Source organism: Calonectris borealis, chromosome 14, assembly GCF_964195595.1.
Source record: "Calonectris borealis chromosome 14, bCalBor7.hap1.2, whole genome shotgun sequence".
Classification (NCBI taxonomy): domain Eukaryota; kingdom Metazoa; phylum Chordata; class Aves; order Procellariiformes; family Procellariidae; genus Calonectris; species Calonectris borealis.
Window position 1 is genome coordinate 18,823,095 of NC_134325.1, and position 23,733 is coordinate 18,846,827.

The 23,733-nt window shown below is 44.9% G+C and overlaps 2 protein-coding genes across 15 annotated transcripts in view; both read right to left on the reverse strand.

The window, feature by feature from the left end:
- Nucleotides 1–5,778, reverse strand: part of LOC142088233 (uncharacterized) — a 46,494-nt gene extending 40,716 nt beyond the window's left edge. For 9 of the 14 annotated variants that reach the window (XM_075163376.1, XM_075163372.1, XM_075163371.1 and 6 more), the window contains exons 1-3: nucleotides 5,687–5,778; nucleotides 1,826–1,883; nucleotides 1,010–1,153 (exon numbers count right to left, since the gene is read on the reverse strand). In XM_075163376.1, coding sequence (XP_075019477.1) covers nucleotides 1,010–1,153; nucleotides 1,826–1,870 — 189 coding nt within the window. In that variant the 5' untranslated portion in view covers nucleotides 1,871–1,883; nucleotides 5,687–5,778. Of the gene's footprint in view, nucleotides 1–1,009; nucleotides 1,172–1,825; nucleotides 1,884–3,839; nucleotides 4,060–5,686 lie in introns of those variants that run through there. The other 5 variants (XM_075163382.1, XM_075163380.1, XM_075163379.1 and 2 more) reach the window with 4 other exon arrangements.
- An 8,500-nt stretch (nucleotides 5,779–14,278) lies between these two features.
- On the reverse strand, nucleotides 14,279–20,483 carry LOC142088241 (CD59 glycoprotein-like). Its single transcript, XM_075163395.1, has 4 exons — nucleotides 20,409–20,483; nucleotides 17,739–17,811; nucleotides 16,971–17,072; nucleotides 14,279–15,515 (listed from the first exon to the last, which is right to left on the reverse strand). The coding sequence occupies exons 2-4, from the start codon at nucleotides 17,800–17,802 to the stop codon at nucleotides 15,322–15,324; spliced, it is 360 nt and encodes a 119-aa protein (XP_075019496.1). The 5' UTR covers nucleotides 17,803–17,811; nucleotides 20,409–20,483; the 3' UTR covers nucleotides 14,279–15,321.
- Between the last annotated feature and the right edge of the window lie 3,250 nt (nucleotides 20,484–23,733).

Here is a 23,733-nt window from a genome sequence, read left to right on the forward strand (position 1 = left end):
TAAAAAAAAAAAACAGAGAGAGAGAGAAATCTAAAGGGATTACCAAAAAAATCTTTCCCCTGAAGAGACGTTATAATGTCACATACAACAGGTCTGCATATATGAAACAACCTTCCTTTCATTATTTAAACTTCCTGCACATGATTATTATTATTGTATAGAATCCAGGGCATCATAATGTTAGAATTTTCCTATTTTTTGATAGCAATACAAATTCAGGTCTTGATTTTTTAACAAGAGGAGTTAATTTTTTTTTTTGGATGCAAAAAGACACCTTCATAATACTATAAAAGCATATTTCATTTTGTTTATAGAGAGGACTTAATTTACAATGAGTTTTAGAAAATTCAGTATTTTAACACTTGGCTGTTAGTGTCCACAGAAGACATTTTTTTAAAAAGTGTAAAAATAGTCTCTTGCAGGAATAGACCAACCTTATGACTGTTTAAAAAACAACAGAGTAAAGAATAACAAACCCTCAAAAGTCTTCAGGATATTAGATATAAATCCTTTCTAGTTTTGTCCTTCCTAATGCCAGTCAAAGGCAGAGGATAATAGCATTAATAGTAAGATCATTATACAACAAAAAGACATATATAGTGGAAGGAGAAATAAAAAATTAGCTACAGAAATTCAGTCTGAGGAAAGCTGGCATCTCACTAAATGTCCACTAATGATTTGGATGGTGTTATTCCCCATATTTAGCCTAACATGACCATGCACCTCTAGCTCTCAGAAAGTCCGCCTGTTCCTTGCAATTAAGTGCATCTGCAAGGAACACATGTTGCCTGTTTAACAGCCAAACCCAGTTACAATTTTGGAACAGAAGACACACTGGCAAAAAGCGGTAACGTCCAGCAACCGTAAGAGCTAATCCTGACCAACGCTTCCTGTGTTCCTAGAGTTGCTGTAATTGAATATAAGCCTGTACCTACGAAAACACCTCATGATAAACAGGACCGAAGAGGTTTTTAAAACAGTCTTTTTGACAAGAATACACGCGTGGTACCTTTAACTGAAGATCTTTATTTCGAAGCTCAGCATCCTTCTCTCTGACAAGCTCCTTGAGCTGTGTTACCAGCTGTTCGGTACTTGTCAGCTGTTCAGTCAAATCCGTCACCGACATGCTTCTGGCATCTTGTGAGCCTGCAGCCTGCAGACATTAAGTGTACTTTGAACAAACAAAATGGTGCAGACAATAAATACTGCTTCTGCAAAAAAGTCATCAGTTGGTGTTTGTTTGGGTTTTTTTAAACACATTCAACAAATCTTGTGAGATTGCAATACTAAAACTTACATATATTGTATGTACCTATACCAGACAATTTTCAGCAAGTTTGTTAGATACCTGAAATGATAAATCTTAGAAACTGGTTTAGGAATATTTCTTTGAAATACAGCAAAACCATCAAAGCATCTAGGTATCTAAAACTGAATTTCCTCATTTACTGGATTTGCATCATAACAACCAGTAGTAGTGTTACCGAACCCAGTGGCAACAAAATATTGCTACTGAACATACTATACACAAAAAATACACTTGGGATAAAGCTTATGTAATTCCTACAGGTGTTTTCTTAAAGCAAGATAAGCATAGTGAGTAGGAATAGAGCAGCTGTGCTATGCACGAGAGATTAAATACCAAGCAGACGGGAAGGAAGAACCCAACCTGACTTTTAGAGTCCTAAAACTGAGTCATGGTAAAATTAGTTAAGCAACTTATTTACAAAAGAGCAAATATATACGATTAGTATATCATCAATTAAAGATTCTCTAAGTCAGAAATTCTTAAGAAAATATTATTTAATAGTAATTCAATACTTACTACTGTTTTGGAAGGAGAATCATCTCCACTACCCCATTTCCACATAGTTACACGACGGCTATGAAAAAATAAATGAAATAATACCAGAGTAAGTACCAGTGACTCCCAGATAACTGTAATTAACTCGTACTTCTCTCTACATATTTCGCTGTAAAATGCTTAAAACTAGTTTGTTCAATTCTGACAGCACCTCTGATCTCCACCTCATTACTAGTTGTTGAAAAATAATGAAAGTATGTACAAAATATGCATAATATGCCTTTTCTAAAAACTGCTAGTCAGCAAAATGTCAATACTATCAAAAATAATCCAAAGAAGTCTTTAAAGAGTAAATGCCATGAAGTATTATTCAGCATAGTTGCTTCTTCCACATATAAATAGAAGATACAAACCACATATAGTTTGCTAATATTTAACCCGACCTTAAACACTGCCTGCCACTACAATATAACAGGCATTATATCAATGAATATTTCTATAAAATCATACATAAAGACTAAAAACATTAAAGAACACCAAACTGCATTAATTGCTGTGTGACTGCTGCGTATCTGAAAAATACAATGAGTGTTGCAGTGTTGCAACCCTTGAGGTCACTGATCAGCATATAAAATGCCGGCATCGGAAACCCCAGAAACAGCAAGTGTTCCCTGCTGTTTTTCCTCACAATCAAGTACCACCAAAGTACCAGACATACGCGTAATTGCAGTTTCTGATCATGGAAAGCTGTATCTTCCTAATAAAGACAAGTATAGGCCATAAGAAGGTTTTAAAAAGCAAAATCCTGAAGACCGAGTAGGTACAAGGCAGCCTAAAGGTTAAGACTTTTACTGAATAATAGTGGCAAACTTGGTTGAGAAAAAAGATGGGCAAAGTCTATAAAATAGCCCATGCAGTAAATTCCAAATTGTGTCTTGGAGATATAATCTTCAGAGCAGACTAACATATCTTCCTCGGCCTCTGCATAATATTCCCAATAGCAGCACGAAGTGAAAAGAGAAGCTGTACCTGCTCAGTAATTTTCACTCTCAACTAGCAACATCCAGAGGAAAATAATCTGTCCTTTCTAATCTGTATTACAGACTTATGAAATATGCATACACAGATCAGTCCTGAATTTGGAAAGCAGTTTATAATAAACATTAGCACATAGCCTATCTTTAAAAGTATGCAAAATGATAGCAGAGGCAGCTTTTAAAGCTGTTTATCATTTCAAAGCTAAAACCAGGAATCACAGACTGCAATCTATGGCCTACATTATCTACAAGGCCAAACTGGATTCTGCGAAGAATCTTTTCTAACATTAAAATCAACAAACGAGCCATAGGCTTGGGGATGGGTATTACAGAACTTGTAAGTAAAAAACCTCCTCTCATAACTCTTCCAGAGCCGTAACGTCACATCTGTTCTCAGTGAAAAGCTCATTTCCAGACACATAAACGGGTACAAAGAGGACAAAATCACTCACTAGACATAACGTGGTGGTGCATTTGTATTTAATTTATGAATATTTTAGCTCATTTCCAGCTCTGACTGATGCAATCACTTTTGCTCACTTCACATGCCAGCATTCCTACCTGAATACCTTAACTGTTACTTTCCGATGTGTTTTTATTTACATCAGGGACACTAAATATTGACAAGTTTTCCAAATCAAGCTGGGAAACAAAACTGAAGGGAACTTTCCTTACCCAGCATGAAGTCAATGAATAATGTTTTTTTGCTTATCTTCTGGCGTAGAGACAGCAAGTTAAAGCACTGAAGCTGGTGAAGCTGCAATGTGAATGCTGGAACCGCTCAACTCGATCCCTTCTCCTAACAGTACATCTAAACACAATTCAATTAAGTTTTCTACCACCATTTTCCTTCCTTTGGCGGCCTAAGTCCTGGACATAGCATTATCAGGCATCAAGCATAAGAGAAACAGGGAGTCCAAATTATCTGTGGCTACCCTCTCTGAAGTTTTCACAGTGACAGATAATTTGTCTTTCCCCTGTAAGTTCAAACCACTCACCCTCACTTTTAAGGTTTCACATTGCTTCATCACTGCCAGTACCTCATCCTGCTCTTCATCTTGCATATTCGATGATCTTAAAGGTCTTTTCCACCCTAACTGATTCTATTATATGATTCTACTCTATCCTACAGTGTTGACAACCATTCTTTGTCATCCATTACGCACTCATTTCCGCTAATCTCTTCTTCACTGAAGAACAACGGGCAGGATATTCGAACCTTTCACAAATTCCACAAGATACAACAGAGGCCCACTTAATTTTATAAAACAAGTTTCTTCTGATTCTCAAAGTGCAACTGAGGTTTCAGCTTTTATTGTAACGGGATGTTACTGAAAAGAAAAGTCCCATTGGCAGTTTTGCCTTCATACTCATCCATGCTGTTGTCCCAGCACTAGCTGCAGCCAAATCCAGCTAAAAAAACCCAACCGTGTATTATTCATCTCGGTAGTTTCCAGCCTACTTGACTCCCCTGCGTCAGATACCACAGGGCTCAGCACAAGGGGCACTCAGGAGCACACAACGGCAGACAGGACAGATTTCAGCAGCAGCTCATACTGAGGTGGTCACAAAAGTCTCACAGCCTGAGAGTGACCAATCTACATGGTAAAATACTGAACTGCATTGTTACAAATACCTATCTGGATGATTACCCAGGCAGAGACACAGTCCACTGACTCCCACAGAACTACTCATGTTTGTCCAGCTTTCCCCACATCTATTAAAAAATCATTCTGATATTAAAAATGGCTTCAAAGAGCACTCATTTGAATTCTCACTATGAAGCTATTAAGGTAGGACCTTTCCCCCTTCTCTTGCAGAAATTCAGATGATGGGAGAAAACACTGAGGCAGAACTCCGCGCCTCTTGCTACCAAGGAAGGCAACAGTAGTCCCCCTTCTCCTCTCTCCCACAAGACTACAGCAGAAAAGCAGACAATAGCAGAAGTGTGTAAAAACTCAGGTAAGTGTTTTGTTATTTTAAATCCATTTCCAAGAACAATTTTGTGCTTTAAACACGCACACTGAAAGAAAAGCATTTTAATATAACTATTTTCTTATTGTATCTGCACATTTTTGCTTTTATCCTAGTTTGATGGCTTGCCAAGATGTTGGTTCTTCTGCTGAATAAGCTAAACTTGTTTTCAAATGGCCTGTGCCATCTGCGACTTAAAAGCTCCTGGATAAAAACTGCACAAACATATGACATACAGCAAAGCAGGACAAACACTGAAGCTGTGTTAATCAAACCACAAGCTCTCTGTAAAGTTAATACAACAATACATTTATATAGCTATTACTCGTGTCTATTATAAACACTATTTCTTAATAACACTGATCACAATTTCCCCTTAAAGATACATACAACAAGGTAAGTACTAACAGTGCACCAGCACTGGAGAAATGATACCCGTGCAGAGCCCCCGGTGCAGAGAATTAGCTATTTCCATCACAGCCGCCGGCTGCAGTTCCTTCTGCAGTGCAGCGCTATCAGCAGCCTGCGACTGGAGGTGCCCGACAACCCCCCCGCGCCGCCCCCCCCGTTCTCGGCGGGGCTCCCCGCGGCGAATGCCTTAAGCCCCGGGGAGCACCTCTTAGTGCGGTTCAGACGCAGGCACAAGGCAGGGGACCACCCCTACTCCCTCAGAGACCGGCCTGGCCGGGAGCCTCCCTCCCCGCCTGGGCACGGCCTGCTCTGCCAGCGGCCCAAGGGGCTCCGGCCGCCCCCCCGGAAGGCGGGGACGGGCCCGGACAGGCGCGCCGCCCTTCGCCGAGGCCCAGCAGAGCCTGCGGGCGGCGGGAAGGGACTGAAGCACGGCGGAGCGAACCCCCGCGGCCCCACTCACCTGCGGGGTGGCGGTGGGGCGGCCGGGCCCTGCGCAGCGCAGCCGGTCACCGCCTCCGCCTCCTCCTCCTCCTCAGCGCGGCCCCCGCCGCATCCGCCACGCCCCGGCGGGAGACGTCACCCGGCGGCGCCAGCGCCCCCTGGCGGCGCGGAGGACCCCGGTCCGCCCCGTGCCCGGCCGGCGGCGCTCGCGTGCCCCCGGTCCCCCCGGGGCGGCGACGGCCCCGGCCCTCGGAGGTGATGGAGAGGATGTCTTCCTCCCCCCAGCAAAAGCCTGCGGATGTTTTAAAGTACCGTGGACTGGAAACTGTTCAAAATGACATCTTGGCAAGCAAATAAAACCAGGAAAAAAGATGTTACCTGAGGAAAAAAAAAATGATCCTCCAAGACAATAAAAAAGATGAGATAAAGGGAATTATTCAGTGGAAGAGAACAGACTGATCAAGGAAAGACTGAATGAGCTGGTAGCACTTTCCCAACCTGATGAAGAATTCCTGTGGGGGAGACCCTGCAAAACGGACCAGAATATCTTCTGCGTGTGTGGGACTATGATAGCAAAGGAGCTAAAATTCAGCAAGGAAGATGAAGTTAAACATCAGGAAAAAGTGAAGCCCTGTGATAAATTTCCTGTAGAGAGAAGGAATTTGATTCAGTGGAGGTCTTCAAGGTTAGTGAGGGTATAGATGCACACAGTGTCACCAAAATTGGCCCGTGCCGACCAAGGAGAGAGGCTAGGACACAACGCGGAGAAATCCAAGAGTAAATAGTTGATGTGCGTGAGGTGTCCCAGCAATGTGGTTTTATACCCTTCAAATGTTCAGGTACAAGACGATGCTGCCATTATCTTGGTTGTTCCGGGGTATCTTTTATCCTTCACAGACAGCTCTAAGCTTCCAAGAAGCAAAGTCCTTCTTTCCAGGGCTGGGCTGCCCTTCAGTTTGTTATACTTAAGCACGAACAATATCAAAGTCTCCAGTAAAATTCCACTACCTCATTACATTACAGTGTATAATGTGAACTAATATATATATTAACAAAACGCTTTCATGCTATAGAGACGGGTTGCTATATAGTTAGGGAAGGGAATTTTTGTAACAATAGTTGCATTGATCTTGCTTTCAGGGAGAGGAATGGATTGAAAGTCCTTTTTCTAAGCAGAAAAAAGAAAACCACCTCCAGCTTTCTGTGGGGTAGAACATACTCCTAAGTACAAAAGCAAGCTGTACATTGTGTCTGACAGCAGCAGCTTTTGTATTTTGCTTCCTGTAATAGTTCAGATAGTCATTTTTTGTGTGTGCAAACCGCAGCTCTCGAGCAGTATCTGGCACTGTCCGGCTTCTGGTGCAGCCCAGCTACAGCCCCAGCATCTCCCAGAGAAGCATCAGTTCATCCTATAGTACGTGGAACAGAGAATAAGCCTTCCTTTACAGGAGACTACAACATTAAAATGGCTGGGAACAGGAAGGAAGAAACCCATCAGACTTTAAAAGTTATTAGATTTCAGGATGTGGTTGTCATTTTATTCACTTTAATCTTTTCATGGCGCAACACTGCAGACTATCTTCATTCGTTTCGGATGCGAGCTAAACGATTGCTTGCATCATGCGTGTTCTCCTCCATGCCTTGACCATTTAGTAATATGACAGATGATGATGATGATGATGGGTGCCTGAAGTTCTCTGGAAGACATTAGCATCTCTGGAAACAGGAGCATGAGCGTGAAATGAACTACACCACTGCGGGCTTGAACGCGGTGCAGAGCGCTCATGAGAATAAAAGCTTCTTTGGGAATCATACAAATGGGGAAAAAAGCACCTTGTTGCACCCTTAAAACACTGTTGGGCTAGCTAGGCGTTCAAAAATATTGTGCACTTTAATGACACCCAAAGGAAACTTGGATCCTTAAAAAGCAACTTTTAAGCCAGTATTCTCATTACTACGCTCACCAATTAGTCCTCCTTATGCATCCAGCAGAGCACAAGGTAGACAGTCAGGTGGTTTGCACTATCTCTTGATTCAGACAGTTTGGGTTTGCAGCAGTCTCCAAAACAAATACCAGAGTGCATCTGACCACAACCTCCATCTGCTGAACCTGTAACCTTCATGATTTTAACCCCATCCTTCAGTACCTCCGTAGCCTTGTTTGTCTTCCTCCAAACTTTGAGAGACTGAACTGCAGAACATTTGTCTCAAAGATTGCTTATCTAAGCAAAGAATCCTCTGAATACGTGTGAGAGACTGAACTGTAGACCACTTGTCTCAAAGATTGCTCTGAATACGATAACAGCGGCTGCAAGGCCACGGAGACTCCGGTTTGCAGGGGCTGCGCTGGGTGCAGGACTCGGTTGAGCACAGGAATGTAGCAACGTGCCGTGGCCATCAAACTACAGCCCTTGAACAGGAATAAAAGGGACTGCCAAGACCAGCCCGGCGCGCGTCGCCCACCGCCGACCCCGCCGCGGCCGCCCACCGCCGAAACACCCCGAGACTTGGACCCCGGGACGCCGCGGATCCGTGGTGGTGACTATTCTTGCAACTCTGTCCCGAATGCTTGCTTGATTTCTGTCTTTGTTCTGATCTATCCTATCACTACTAATCTTTACTTTTGATAATAAAAAGATGTTTAGGATATGCGGCATTTGACCTCGTTTGCATCTTAATCTCGCTTTTGGGATCATATCGAAACCTCTCCCGACGTTGGATCGGGACACAAACCTGCCCCAAAGTAGCATCTCTGAATGGCTGCCAGAAAGGAGAAAACAGGAATGAATGTGCCACCAAAGTGGTATAAGTGGCCGTTTTAAGTTGTATCGAGTACCAAACCAACCCTGTGCAGTGAGGAACGGTGACGTTACTGTTCCTGAAGAGCAGTAGCCTGCCATGAGTAACTCAGCCAGGCTCAGAACGGTGCTGGGATCTGAATCCCGGGAGCATCTTAGTCAATGCAAGACTCCTGACCGCTTAAATAGAACCAACATTGGATCACACGTAGAGATTTTCATATGCAGGAGGGTGGCTTCAGATGCAATAGTCCAAAACATTAAGTCCATCTATATTCAGGTAATTTTTCCTCCTGCTTCATTTCTGAGCAGAGATTTTTCTGCATTGTATCTGCAAGATTGAAATTCTGCTAACAGCCATTCTTACAGCACGGCTGTCCTCATCCATATCTAAATAAACATCTGGGGTTTTGCGGTAAAACCAAGAGCAGCAGAACGTATATGCAAAAAGACGTCAATATAGACGGCTTGCATGTAAAGATCGGTCTCTGAGCAGAGCCTGCCCTGTGGTCTCTGCAGCAAGCAAGAGTTACAGAATTTTCAGCTCTCGTACATGGGGATGTGCATATCAGTGTTGCCTGGCGGAACGCTCTGTATTTAGGTCCCTGTTGCTTCATGTTTACACCTATATCATCATCTTAATTGACTCTTCAGAATGAGTTTCTCATTTCAGAACACTCTCTTTTCTGAAATTTTCCCCCAAACATTTCTTTTATTCATTCCACTTACATGAAAGAAACCAAAAGCATTTTTAAGCTTTCACTTTTCTAGGCTCCAGAACAGTTTTTCCTATGCTATAAGTTGTCATACTGTAATAACTAATGCAGCCTATAAACACATAAAGATAATATCATCTGCAGGTCTTTCTTTTATCCCAGTGTATAAATTACTCTTGAAAAGATGGGAGTGGAAATGACAACCTACTTCTTTCAGGGATCCCACAGCCAAATTAGCTGCTCTCTTCTCCCTCTCTAAAATGCAGAACGCTGTTATCGCGTCCTGTTGGTGCCATGTGAACATTGTGTTCTCCAGGCAGAAAGCTCCGTGTACGAGTTGCTGCCCAAACACACGTGGGCATCTTACAGATAAGCTGGCTTGGATGTTTAGGCCTAGCTTGCAGCCTAACTTCCCTGTTGTGATGCCAACCCTAGGACTGACTATATTTACCAGCGAGATGCAAGCCCCCCAGAGACACGTAGAGATTCAGACACATTAAATCTCTTCCAGCTGGAGGAACACCGCTGTTATTAAATGCATTTAATATTTATATAACTGCAGGACCCCGATGTCCCAGTTGGGACTACTTTATTAGCTTAGCGATTCCTCCTCCTTTTTACAAAATAAAAGCTCCTCGCTGGTCAGCCTCCTCATTCCTCTCACTCCAAGAAGTGGGAGGAAATTGCTTGCTCTGCCTATCTGTTTTTTCCCATGCATCTGCTTCTTTTCACAATTTCCTGCATCCTGAAATAGCACCGAGACATCCCACCTTATCTTTGATGGGTGACGGTAAAACTAGAGGAGGACTTCAGGCAGGATAAAGCAAAAACCCTACCAACCAGTATCAGCCCCACCTTCCCACCAGTACTAGGGGGCTTCCATGCTCTCCATGCCCAGGTTCAGGTCAAAGGACAGCTAGTCACCACCACGCAGAAGGCAGAAGGTAGGAGGAGAGATTGAAGGAGGAATTAATGGCAAAGACAGATCACAAGAACGAATTTCTGCACGTACCGCTTGCTGCTACTGCAGCTTCCATTTGCTAGCTCCTTCTTCAGATGCCTATAGGGAAAAATAACTCCTTTGTGAGCTTGTGCCCCAAAAAAGGGACTAACGGTTATGGGAGCAATGAATATTGAGAAGTAGATGCAGGGAAGAATACTCTTTGATGGTTAGATGGCCATGAGCGTATAAATGATGTGTTTGGGCAAAAAAAGCATGCTCGGACGCAAACAGCTCAGGATGAGGGTTTCGTCATGCCACTAATTCAGAACAGAGCAAACCATTTAGGTAATTACAAAACAAACAAACAAACAAACCCCCTAGAGAATAGGGGCAAGTTACCCAGCACTCACTGCAGAGCGCACAGGCCCATTTGCACCGTAACAGAGCGGTTCTGACTACATTTTGCATTATCTTACAGGACGCAGCTAAACCACACAAAGGATCTGGCACCTGCACTTCCCGCTGGCCATGGCCTAAACTTAGGAGTCTCTGGGGTTTAAGCCCCGTTTTGTGACACCCACCCCAAAGACTGGGAATAACCCCTGGCACCAGTACATGCTGGGGGCTGACCAGCTGGAAAGCAGCTTTGCGGAAGAGGACTTGAGGGTGCTGGTGGACACCGAGTTGAACACGAGCCAGCAATGTGCCCTTGCTGCAAAGAAGACAAATGGCATCCTGGGCTGCATTAGGCAAGGTATTGCCATCAGGTCAGGGGAGGTGGTCCTTCCCCTCTGCTCAGCACTGCTGAGACCACATCTGGGGTATGTGTCCAGTTCTGGGCTCCCCAGTCCAAGAGAGACGTGGACATACTGGAGAGAGTCCAGCAAAGGGCTACCAAGGTGATGAAGGGACTGGAGCATCTCTCCTGCGAGGAAAAGCTGAGAGAGCTGGGACTGTTCATCCGGGAGAAGGTTCAGGGAGGAACTTATCAATGTATATAAATACCTGACGGGAGGGTGCAAAGAGGACGGAGCCAGACTCTGTTCAGTGGTGCCCAGTGACAGGACCGGAGCCAGTGGGCACAAACTGAAACACAGGAGGTTCCCTCTGAACATCAGCAAACACTTTTTCACTGGGAGGGTGACCAAGCACTGGCACAGGTTGCCCAGGGAGGTGGTGGAGTCTCCATCCTTGGAGATATTCAAAAGCCGTCTGGACGTGGTCCTGGACAATTGGCTTTAGATGGCCCTGCTTCAGCAGGGGGGTTGGACCAGATACCTCCAGAGGTCCCTTCAGCCTCAGCCATTCCGTGATTCTGTCGCTGCCCACCAGCCCTTCAGGTCCTTGTAATTAGCTGTTACAACTGGAAAAGAGCTAAATTCCAGTCTATCCAATAACAGTGCCGTAATTCGATACAAATAAGAGTCAAGAAATTATCATACACATTAACCTGACTGTTACATAGAGTGAAAAAATCACTTAAGAATAGGGACGTATGTAAAGTGAACAGCCACAAGGCTGCGCCAAGGCTGTACACACAAATGACCAATTACTGCTACAGAAAAATTTTTAACAGCCTAATGAGGGTTGTTTGCTCTGTAGCTCAGAGCGAAGATGGAGCCGTCTTTACAGTGTATGCAAACCTAAAGCAAAACCAATTATTTGCACTGGTGCGATATTTGTATGCAGAATTGATCACCGGCACCCTGCACTGTATTGTCTTACTATCACTAAATGGAATTGTATTTGATCTAAGGTTTTGATGGCTCTGGCTACCCATCTTTGAGGGCTGGCCATCAAATCTGGACGTAATGCAGCAGCAGAGGGAGAAGTGCCAATGTTCAAGCAGCAGTCACCGTCCAACAGCTCCTTCTGCAGGAGGGAGCCCACCAGTCAGACCACGCAGGCTGAGAAGACGCAAATATACAGGAAAACACGAAACCTTGCATCATTTAGCTTGTAAACAGCACGAGATGAGAATCAGCCTACGTAACTAATCTCCCTTTCCCAGGAGAGGGACAAAAGGGAGGCTTTCCACTTGAAATCTAGTCTTTTTTTTTGAAGTTGTTTGCTATCATAGCAAATTCTCTCGCTTTGCTACATGTGTTCTCACCACAAGAATTAAACAATGTTCCTGTTGATCTTTACAAAAGAAGTGGCCTTCTAGAGCACAAAACACAAGGACTCGTTGCTCAAACTGCTTCTAGAAGAGAAAAGAAGGAGAAATATGATAGATTAGACAAGGAAGTGTTCAAGGCTGTCAAAAAACTAATATTAAAAATGATTGTTCGAACCGTTATCAGACAGACAAAATACAGAGCTTCTTTTTGCGCTTATAAAAAAAAGAACATTTTACATACGCAGACCATACGGCAATCAAAGGGGTTTAAAAGTGCCAACCATCAAAAAAGAGATCGACAATACAGTAGAGCAAAAATGCAGCAACCAAGATGGTTGAAGCATAAGGAATCTATCAGCTTCTCTAACACAATATACCTTCTCTGCTACAAACCTTCCCCCAACTGTATATTGAGTCAGTGCTTTAATACCACTTTTTCATCTAAAATGAGCAAGAGCTTGACAAATGGTGGGAAAAGTCACTGTGCAGAAGTTGCTGTCTTTTAAGTGTCTGCTTTTGTTAATCAGATGGGAGATAAGAAGACGGGAGGACAAGAGAGTGGGAAATCAAGGACTGTTTTCTTCTTTCTAGCGCAACATCAAATCACCATTTCAAGTACCTGTTGGATTGAGAATGCACATCAAAAGGTTCAAAGTATAATTAGCCCGTGAGAGAGGAGGAAAATATTGTTTTCCAGTTGCCTGGCTTCACAAATATCAACCAAAATGCTTTCCCTTCAACTTGGCCACACGCTTCAAGCCAGCAGTTTCTATTAAGACCATTTACAACTTGGGAAGCATCACGTGTAACCGCTTTCCCTCCTGAAGCAGATGTTAGGAGTTAAAGCTAAGAACTAAGGCGGGGGGGGGAGAAGAAACAGCCGGTACTTCCACAAAGAAATCTAGCCAGTACGTAGGGGAATAAAACCACGCGATAGTGGCAGACTGCGACAGGGTTGCTCCGAGGGCGGTCACAGTGGGCACGCTGCACGCCGCGCTCCAGCTGGTAAAGCCGTCACGCAAGGAGAACTCTTTTTTTTTTTTCCCCCCAAATCATGGCATATTCCTATCTCCAACGAGACAATTCTCAAGCAGAAGAGATTGAAGGACCACACGTTCTGCTGCTCCCCCCCAGCGCCACATCGTTGTTAGTTCACCTAGAAAAGATGGCTTACTCTCCTCATTTCCAAGCACAGAACGGTTTGGGCTGGAAGGGACCTTTAGAGGTCATCCAGTCCAAACCCCTGCCACGGGCAGGGACATCTTCAACCAGATCAGGTTGCTCAGAGCCCCGTCCAACCTGACCTTGAATGTTCCCAGGGATGGGGCATCTACCACCTCTCTGGGCAACCTGCTCCAGGGTTTCACCACCCGCATCGTAAAAAATTTCTTCCTCATATCTAGTCTGACTCTACCCTCTTTTAGTTTAAAACCATTCCCCCTTGTGCTATCAAACAGCAAATAACCTCTCTGCCAAAACCAACTGACTACACCTAGCACCCATCTCCAGAGGAGAAGTGAGAGAAGTTCTGCTTGCAACTTGTGGAGAGTCTCTGGACGGGCAGCGTGGATGCATCTCACGGGGAAGCGACTCCAGTCCTACCCAGCTGTAAACAGCGCGCCAATAAATAACCACGCTCTCCACGTTTTCTTTTTTGACATTTTTATTAATCAAAGACAGGATGACTTCGGTATTTCGAGTGATCAGAGAGATCCCAGGATGTTTCCATAGCTAAGCTAAGCTTAACCAGAAGATACACTGCAGAATACGTCATGGATTTGGAGCAACACCCTTGTTACGGGGTGAAGGGGTGTCACTGGCACCCTGCACAGCGCAAGCAAGGGTCCTCAGAAAGAGAATACGCCGTTGGAATGGACCATGACTCTTGCAGGGACATGCCAGGAGCTCCAGAAGAGAAAAAGGAGAACTTGACATTGTACCTGGCAGAGAGAGTCCCGAGTACCAGAGATGTACCAAAGGTCTGTCTCCACCGCCGAGGCAGAGCCCTGTACAGAATATTTCGGCTTCAGACCTCTTACACATACAAACCGGTTTTTATTCATGCTATATAAATACAGGTATATTTTGTATTGGCATTTATAGAGTTGCATAAAAGTCAAAATATAAAGTTCTGCAAGGTTTTGTTTAATACTCTTAGGGGAAGCTTGAAGGGTAAAGTTTACACGTCGCTGTTCCCAACAAAACCCAAAAGCTAACTATGGGCGAAAATAAACTAGATGTGCCATTTCCATTCCTTAGCATTTTCTAAACAATTTTCAGTATACCAATAAATACTCAGTGCAAAGCACATGCTTAGTTAAAATCCTGGACATGGATAAAGTATAAGGAAAAAAAAAAAAAGAAGCTAGCACACGTTGTCTGCATGCTCACAGAAATATAAAAAGAGGGAAAAGTGTTTCTCACTCATAGCATTATTTTGGTTTAAGAAATGTAGATGCTTTCTCCCAAAATAACAGTACTTACAAGGTCATATTACTCGTTTGTGTAAAGAAAAAAAAATGTTACAGTGATGGGAACAGAGTCTACATCACTTGAAACTCAGTATTTCCATACTCATGATGAAGACTGCAGTGAGTTTATACTTATGATCCAACACTGCTTGTGTTGAGGGCAAATCTACTGCTTGGTGTATGACAAGGTAGCATCCAAAAAAAAAAAAACCCCAGAAATCCCAACCAAAATTAATTACAATTTATGGGATGGTAAGAAATGACAGTTTTCCAGCATAAAATCTATAATATTCCTTTCCTTTCACATCACCCACTGAAGCTTTCCCATGTTCTCCACATGGTAACACTACTTCATAACAAGTTATTTTCCCCATGAATACAGCAGGCCAAAATACCCGAATTCCTGTAACCGGTAACAATATACGTCTCCTTCCCATGAATGAAGACAGTGATTTAACTGATGGAACCTCAGGAAACAGAATTTAAAATCAAAAGGTAATGTTTCGGCCCACAGTTAGGAACTGAAAATGCGAGAAGTACAATTCAGAAAAGAGTTAATGATTTTGTATAATTTCAGCTTGAAAGTAGGGCATACAAATGAGGATTATTACAGAAGCATCCATAACATGGTCATTACAGAGGCAATACTGAAGGCTGCTTTGTTAACCCCAGTAATTGCGCTCTCATTGCACAAGTCGTGTTGGCAGCAAAAGAATTCAAAATTATCCAACTGGAAGAACTCAGCAATATCATTCATGCTGCACTGGGATGCCTTCCAGCAGGAGGAAGTTCTCAATTTACCTACAAAAAAAAAACATTAAACAGATTAAGAGAATATTGAAAGTAATACCATTTTTGGTACGGAGAGAGAATCACTGCCTAGACTGCCTCATACTTGTTTTTTTTAGCTTCAAGTGTTTAGAAGTTTCCAAATTTGCCTTCACTAGGAATTTAGTGCGGATAGCGACAGCAAGCCACGGTCCTGCCTCCACAGCGCTCTCTTGTAGCTCTTAGCCACAGGTTAAGAACGATGTCTAGCTCAAGCTGACCAGTGCTTCCACTTCAGTCCAAAAGACCCACTGGGAGATACAGGGTGGAGCTTGAGGCTCCTGACAGAGCAGGGCAGTGCATCACCATCCAGCTCAACCCGCGTTGCTCTTGCGCTGTCCTACAGCACGGGCGTTCTCCCTCCACAAAGCTCAGAGTGAGCCCAGTAACTCAAGCCCATTCTTGTGCTGAAGACAAGTCCCGTCGGATCTGACCGGCTTCATTTCCAGAAGCAACGTGCAGAAGACAGAGCAGAAGAGCCCTCCCCTTTTCTCGCTCATTCCCCTGGACACCAGCGATCAAACAACTTGTCTTCCATCCTCCCTAGCTTGACACCTCAAGTGCTCGACTCCTGACTTTGACAGCGGACAACCGCCGTAGGCTGCACGCTGGAGAGTTTGTGCTCGTGAAGGTTTAGGCTCAAGGGAAATGGCAACAGAGAAAATTCCTTAGAGCAGCGTCCCGGTCCAGCGGTGTGAGCAGCTTTGCTTCCTCCACGCCAAGTCATGAGCTTTGGCAGGGACCATCCCGAGGAAGGGAGCGGCCCCACCCCACCCCGGTCCCCGCTGTCTGGGGCAGAGGGAACCAGCTGGGAAAGCAGGAGATTATTTCAGCTGACTCGGTACTTCTGTTTTTCCAATGAAACTCCTGACGCTCGTAGTAAAAGAGTTACTTAAATGTTATTTAACAGTAACTCTGTGCCCCGAATATCCTTGACCATCTTCCTGAGAGGCAGGTGACCTCACCCTCAGGATAAGATAATTTATTCTAATAGTCTCAATTCATAAAAAACCAAGTCTTCATCTGCAGGTTTATTTTGTGGGTTATACATACTTTATCTGTTTTTAAAGTGTAACAAATTCAGGGCAAAGGGTTTATATCTTAAAGTCACTGCTGTCTCCTATTTTTTCCAGCTCCCTTAGGTGGTAGGTTTTTTGTTGGTTTTTGGGTTTTTTTTAAATCTGGATATAGAGATACCTGTGTATATGCTTGTACAAGTATAAATCAGCTATCTAAATCATCACTAACTTTTATCAGTTGCTTGGAAGTCAAAATACATCAATTTACTATAAGCATGACCTTCAAAAGTATTCGCAACCCTCTTTTGGCCGAGGCTAAGACATGCATGCTAAGGCCAGATTAGAAGCGTACAGGCAAGGAAAACTGATATAGCCGTGTTTATTTTAGGTCTGTAGGACAGATACGTACCAAATCTCATCTGCAAGCAAGTGTCTTCAATCGCTAAGCAAGTACTGTTGGTCTTGCACAAGGAAGGGCTGTTCTCACAGTGGTAACACCTTAGGGTATAACCTAAGAAGACAGAGGTTTATCTTTACTGAATAACAAAGTACTGAAACAACGGCAGCATTAAAAAGGAAAAAAAGAAGAATCACGATCTGCGTCTAACTGTCCCAAAATATATGCCCGATATTAGACTCGAGCTAAAATTTACAAGCTTTTGTCAGCGTACAGATTGAGACTGCCAGTTTTGAAAGGAAGATTTTGAAGCATGGACTCAAGTCATTTTTAAAAACACGTACCCTTCTGTCCCTGCAGAATAATATATTAAATGTTTGCTTCTTTCATTTACTCTTAAAGATTGCCTTTTCCAAAAGGACAGACAAGAAGAGACACTTTCAGCAGAATTTATTTATCCCTTTTTTATTTCACCTCATTTCTCCCTCGTGCTATACACCTCGTCTCCAATTTACACAACAGGAATCCAATCTTCTAGCAGCAAAACACGACAGTCTGTTGCCGTATTAAGCAGCAGCATCATATTCTGCCCCCAGTTCTCTCTTCTGACCAAAAGACAATCAGCAACAGAAACTAAGCCCGATGGTTACTGTCATTCCCCAAAGTGGTATTAAATAATGCAGGCCTTTTTTGTTATTTTTCCTTTTCCGGTATTTTTTCCATGATTTCCACAGCCCCCGCCATAACACTGCATCAGGAAAGAACCTCCCTTCTACTCACCACAACTACAAAAAGCGACCAGAACAATGCAGGCCGTTAACAGGATGCCGTTCATCTTGATCATGCTTCTGCCCTAATTTGAAGGCATAAACAGACGTTACGTTTATTCTATTTAAAAGCTACACGAAACTAGCAAAATACATGGTGAGGAGTCGAGGTTTCAAGACTTGATTCAGTACGGAACTGAAGGCATTGGCCAGGAAAACCAGTGAAAGAGAAGAGAGAAAATTAACTTTGCACTTTCCAAGAGAGGATTTTTATTCCGAGAACAGGATTTTTATTGTGAGAACTGAGATTTGAGCCCCGACAGCCTGCAGATGGGTCTCCTTTCTCCCCTCTGATTACACCATTCAACAAGCCTCCCTATTTCTTACAGCTACAAACACACCTAACAAAAAGAAAGGCCCTTTAAGTCTCGAATCCTTTTTCTTTTACAGCAATTCCCCAATAACCCTGGAGCCAGGCTGCTCTCCTTTCTTCTCTCCCATGGGGTTGTAAGAGATTTGTCTGCGCGAAGAGGGCTTTTGCCTCTCCTCTCCCCAAATTTCTCCCTCTCACTGAGGGACCGACACATGCCACAACGCACCGCGGGGCTGCAGTGGTGGCTCCAGTCCTCCACGACTGCTGTAACCCAGAGGTACACGGAGATAGGAAGGTCAGGATTTTTTTACCGTAGGCAACTCCAAAACAGGAGTTATTAGGTAGAGTTCTGCACACAGAGTCGGAACTACAAACAATAATATCTACTACTAAAAAATCTCTGCTATTGCAGGGAGTAGGCTACTCAGACTGGGTATCAAGCAGATACAGGGGGAGAGAGGGAGAGAGGGACCGTACTTGTGCTCGGAGGGCATGATTTCAGTTTTATCTTCAAAGCCCAAGTGGGATTGGAAGTCCCAAAGAATTAAAGGCATTCAGATAACAAGTTTCACTTACGATAAGACTGCAGTGAAACAGTCACATCGCTGCTCTTGACCCTGTTAATACTGCTTGAAGCTATTTCTATACGCAACTAAGAGTCTAGCGTGGCAGACCATCATCACGTTGGGATGGTTTCTCCCTCCCAGAAGACTGACTGTGGACTTGAAAAGTTTCATAGTAAAACAATACTGAAATCCTTCTCAACCTTGTCTAGCTAATTTTTCTACTGACAAAAAAAAAAGCCCCACCCAACAAAAAAAACCCACTAACTTTTTTTCCTGTCTGTATGACCTACTGTTGAGCACGAAAACTAAGAAAAACAAAACCATAATGTGCAGGATGAGATGATTTTCTGGGGTAAACAACTCTGTGAGAAGCCTTCCAAGACCAGAGGCTCATCCCACAGCGATGTGAATCTGCAGGAGTGCTGTTCGTCTGGTGGTAAAGCAAAAGCCATTCTGGACAGCAACAAGAACCTCCCTGGGGACCTCTCCATCTTCCAGGAGCCCTCAGTCATCCAACGGCGTCAGCAGAGTAAAACAGTTTTGCCTTTTAGCAAAACCAGTCATGACCAGAATAAATATAAGGCAGATTAATAAAAATCATCATAGCCAGCATAATAGCTTTGACAGTAGTCATTCAACCAATCTATTTTTGTGAAAATGAATAATTTTTTTCTGTACTCCTGAATGACAATGAGATGACACAACAGGAAAATTTTAGCTTAAGAAAAAAAAAACAAACCAAACATATATAGACAGCAATTCACAACATGGCTTAAAAGAAACAAAGCAGAAAACATTTCCTAAAAATTTTCTAAATTGCTGTTTCAACTCAAGCATCTGACCGTCAACAACAAGAAATAACAAGAAATAGCAACTGCAATAGCAGGAAAGGCTCATCGCCTTGGTTGTGAAACCCAAGAATTTCTCTGCGGTCCCACCTGGGGGAGCAGAGGTACGAGACGGGGCTGTTACCTTCACCATAACCTCGGAGCAGAGAGAGGCAAGAAAAGGGCAACAAGGACCACGAGCCCCATTCCTGGGGGGACCTGGGCGCTTTAGCAGCTGCTCGGGGTTGCACCACTTCGCTTGCCGAGGGATCCTGCGGCCAGCAACCGCCTGGCAGAGGCAACCTGGCTCCCTCCCATCTTTTTTTAAGTCAGCCGCAGCCCGCCCCGGGCAGTATCTGCATCCCCGAGCCGGGCTCCAGCCGTGGCTCCTGGGCTTTTCCCCCGCAGGAGTCCCGGCCCCGCTGCCCCCCGGGGGCGGCCGGACCCTCGCCCGGGCGCCCCGGGCCGCCGCAGCCCGCCCCGCTTAGCGCACTGCGGTGCCGTGACTCAGACCCGGGGGCAGCCCGGCGAGGCAAAAAAAAACCGATCCGGCCCCCCCGCTTAACACAGTAGAAATACAGATTTCCACCCAAAACCTTCTCCCCCCCCCCCCCAATTCCTAGGAAAAACCCTTCTCTTCCCCCCCCCCCGCCCATCCCAGCCGCACCGCCGAGGACCTGCCCTTCTGCCCGCCTCCCCCCCGGAGCGCCGGCCACCGTTTCGCCTCAGCAGGCAAAGCCAGACTCCCGGCCAGACGAGGGGCTGCCCCCCGCTCCCCCTGCGCCCCGACGAGGCGGGGGGCACCGGGCTTCCCCCACTCCCCCACTCCCCCCCCCCCGCCCCCAGCCCCGCCGCGGCAAGGGGCGGGCGGGGGGCTCCGCCGCAGCGCTGAGGCAGCCCGTGCCCCCTCCACCTACCCCGAGCGCCTGCGGAGCGCGGTCTGCGGGGCGGGGGGGCTGCGGCGCTGCCTCTACCGGCTGGGCCGCCCCCCCGGGGGCGGAGCGGTGGCGTTGGCTTGGCACGGCCCGGCCCGGCCTCGGCCGGGCGAGCGCCAAGCGCCGAGCCCCCGGGAGCCGGGGGAGAACAAAGCCCCGAGCCCCCCGCGAGCCGCGACCGGGGGAGAGCAAAGCCCCGAGCCCCCGGGGGCCGCGGCCCGGGGGAGGAGCGGTCCTGCAGGACGGTGAGCGATCCTTACCTGCGCAATGCTTAAACAGGCCGCGAAGACTTATACAAATGCATCCCTCCTATATACACACATGCACGCCACATATGTACATGTGTAACGCTGCATAGTACCAGCTCTCATGATTTTTCAGGGGGTTTGATGGAGATTCTTCCCACCCTTCATGAAGCGTAGCTGTCCTACGCTTAATTTCTATCCCAGCAGCTAAACCCGCGCTTTGCGCCCACCGTGCACCCTTCTGGACACAGACGCTGGGTTTCAGAAGGTGGTTGGGGGCTCCACCATGACCTGCGTCCCCCTGCCTCTTTGGTGGGCAGAGCGATGGGGGAGGGAGATGGGATTTGCCGGACGGCAGTCACACACTCGTCGCCCTCAAAGGCTTTCTTCCTAAAACATGATGCGGCCATGCCTGCCGTGCATCCCCGCTTGTGGTTAAATAAATGGTATGAATGAATAGATGGGAGTAAGGAAAATTATGAAGAGTTTTAGAACACACAAAGGGAAATAACCAGGAATGGAAAGTGGCAGTTTCCTCCGGAGGCAGCTGAATATAGAGCTAAACATTGACAACCTAGAAAAACATTGAAGGAGAGCAACAGAAATGTAGTTGAGGACACCGAAAGTGTTTTTTTGTCATATTGAGAGATTTAGATCAATGCCATTTGGATAAAAAAAAATTGAGCGCTGCCTTGAGTACAATATGAAATACCTGTCACTACCAGTCGTATTTAAAAAGGTATTCTGATCTATTTTTGTTACCACAGCACAACAGCCAATTCATTTGTTAAACCTAAAGTAAACCCTAAACCACTCAGAACTTAAATTAGATTCTGTTGGTGTTTTACAGTAGTTAAGATGATTATCAGTCAGCTCAGCAGATGATCTTACAAACTTTAAGATTTTACCTCTGTTTAAGCCATAAATAAAAGCAATAGGATGCAAGAGCAAGACACTTGTGGGTTATTGTATGGAACTTATTAAATGAGAATCAATTCAATTAAGACTTGATATATAAAAAAATCCCTTAATTCATTAATTCACCTAGAAAATTTTGCAATGAGGAACTGCGAACAAGGAACTTAACTTCAGCTGTAGTTGAATATTTACCTATTTTAGTTTCCCGAAATCGGAGAACCGTTCTTCCTACGGACAGAACGTTTATCTGTATCGTCACAGATAAATGCTATTTCCAACTTGGCCTGAATTTTCCACCTTACATTTTTCACATAGATGATGAGAAATTACTTTAAGCAATGACAGGGGAAAAAAATCCAGCACTGGAATAACTTGCACAGCAACTTTTGCTTTTTTTTTCTCTCCCCCACTGGCTGGCACACCACTTGTTTTTCTCTTGCGTGATGCAGCCACAGCAAGGAAATGGTGGCCAAAGGTTCTCTCCAGTAAACCATCCAGTCAGCAAAAGCCCACAAAAATGCTGAAGGAATCCTACAGAGCAATTATAAAGAGACACTGTCCGCGTAGGCCTTTTCCACAGACAAAAAAAGGACTAGATTAGTTATATGTTTGCGTTGGATGTGCTAGGTTTTTAACCATATGCTGAATTCAGAGATGTTCAACAAGGCTTATTTGACCTTTCCCGAGGCAGTCCTAACCAAGCGTCAATATCAAACAGTCAGGATCTGAGTCAGGAGAAGCTGACAGAACTTCAGGCTGAACCTGAAGGACGGTGGCCAAGGGGAAGGACATATAAATGTTGTATGTCATAATCTGTGCGTGCATATTGCAGAGATTATAACAAGCATAGGAAGCATTTAGCAGTTGGCTGCACTAGATCGGCAGTTACCAGCGCACCTACCCACCACCCGCTTGCTGAATCAGTCAGAGCACTGGTGAAGCGCTGTCTTCCCAAGCGGGGCCGAGTCAATGCTCTCCCGCTTCCTCGGAGAAGATTTCTACAGCCCAGCAGTGCTGGCAAACATAACCGATTCCTTGTTTTCTTCAATGGACTCGGCCGCTTCACGTTCCATACCAAGCTGGCATAAGCTTCGGAGTTTTGGGTGGGGCGAGGAGAACCACTAGCATAAGCCCCACTTCAAACGCGCATAATGAAGAGTTAGGACGCTTGCAGTAACACTGCGTCTGGTAACTTCAGGCAATATGCCATGTGCTAAAATAGCTGCCTGAAGCAACGGAATAACCTTTTCCCTGTTAGGAATACAAACGCGTGTGGTACAGTAACAGCAACGTGCCATTCCTCCTACCTGGTTACCTTCGCACTCCGAACACGCGCAGTTCGCAGGAGTCCTGTGACCACCGGTTGTGCTTGGAGCAGAGGCCTCAAACCCTCACATCACAGTGCTCAGAAGTTGACAGAATAACATTGTCCTGTATCTTGGCTTCTTCTACAGTAAGCAATAATTACAGTTCCTCTTAACAACCCGAGGGAGAACCCCTCCCTGAGAAGAGCGAAGTGGCCAAGCACTGGGAGTGTTTCTGTAGAGCCTTACGACCTTCAGCTGATACCACTTCACCGGAACACACAGACCCTGGTAAAGTACCAAGCAAGCCTGCGACCATGAGAGATACCCGTCCTTAAAAACACACAACAGACAGCACTGGGATAAGTTCTAGTTCCACTAAATCCTTTTTTCACTGATCCTTTTAACAGATGATGAAGTTTCTGTGAAGAAAAAGCATTATGCCACAAACATCACATTTTCCCCTCACAGCCAATACTGAGGAATCCTCAAAACGGAAACGTTTTTAAACCACTCCAGCAACTCACACTGCTCTTCAGACTTCTGCAAGGGACAACACAAATTTATTTTGCTTCTCTAGACGTTTCACCTGAACGACTGTGGTAGGGATCATACTCAATATTTGTTTTTCTACCTCGTACCACTGTGCAAGATCCAAATGCTGCGTGGCACTAGAGAAAGATGAGCACACAGAGAATCTAATACTATGGCTTGTAAAAAAACCAGGCTTTCTATATGAGCAGTAACTAGTCAATAATGGAAACACTCAGTTGGAACCACAATATACCAGTTTTCCTCATAGGAGCTACTAATTCTGGATGTCAAAAAGAGGAACTGACT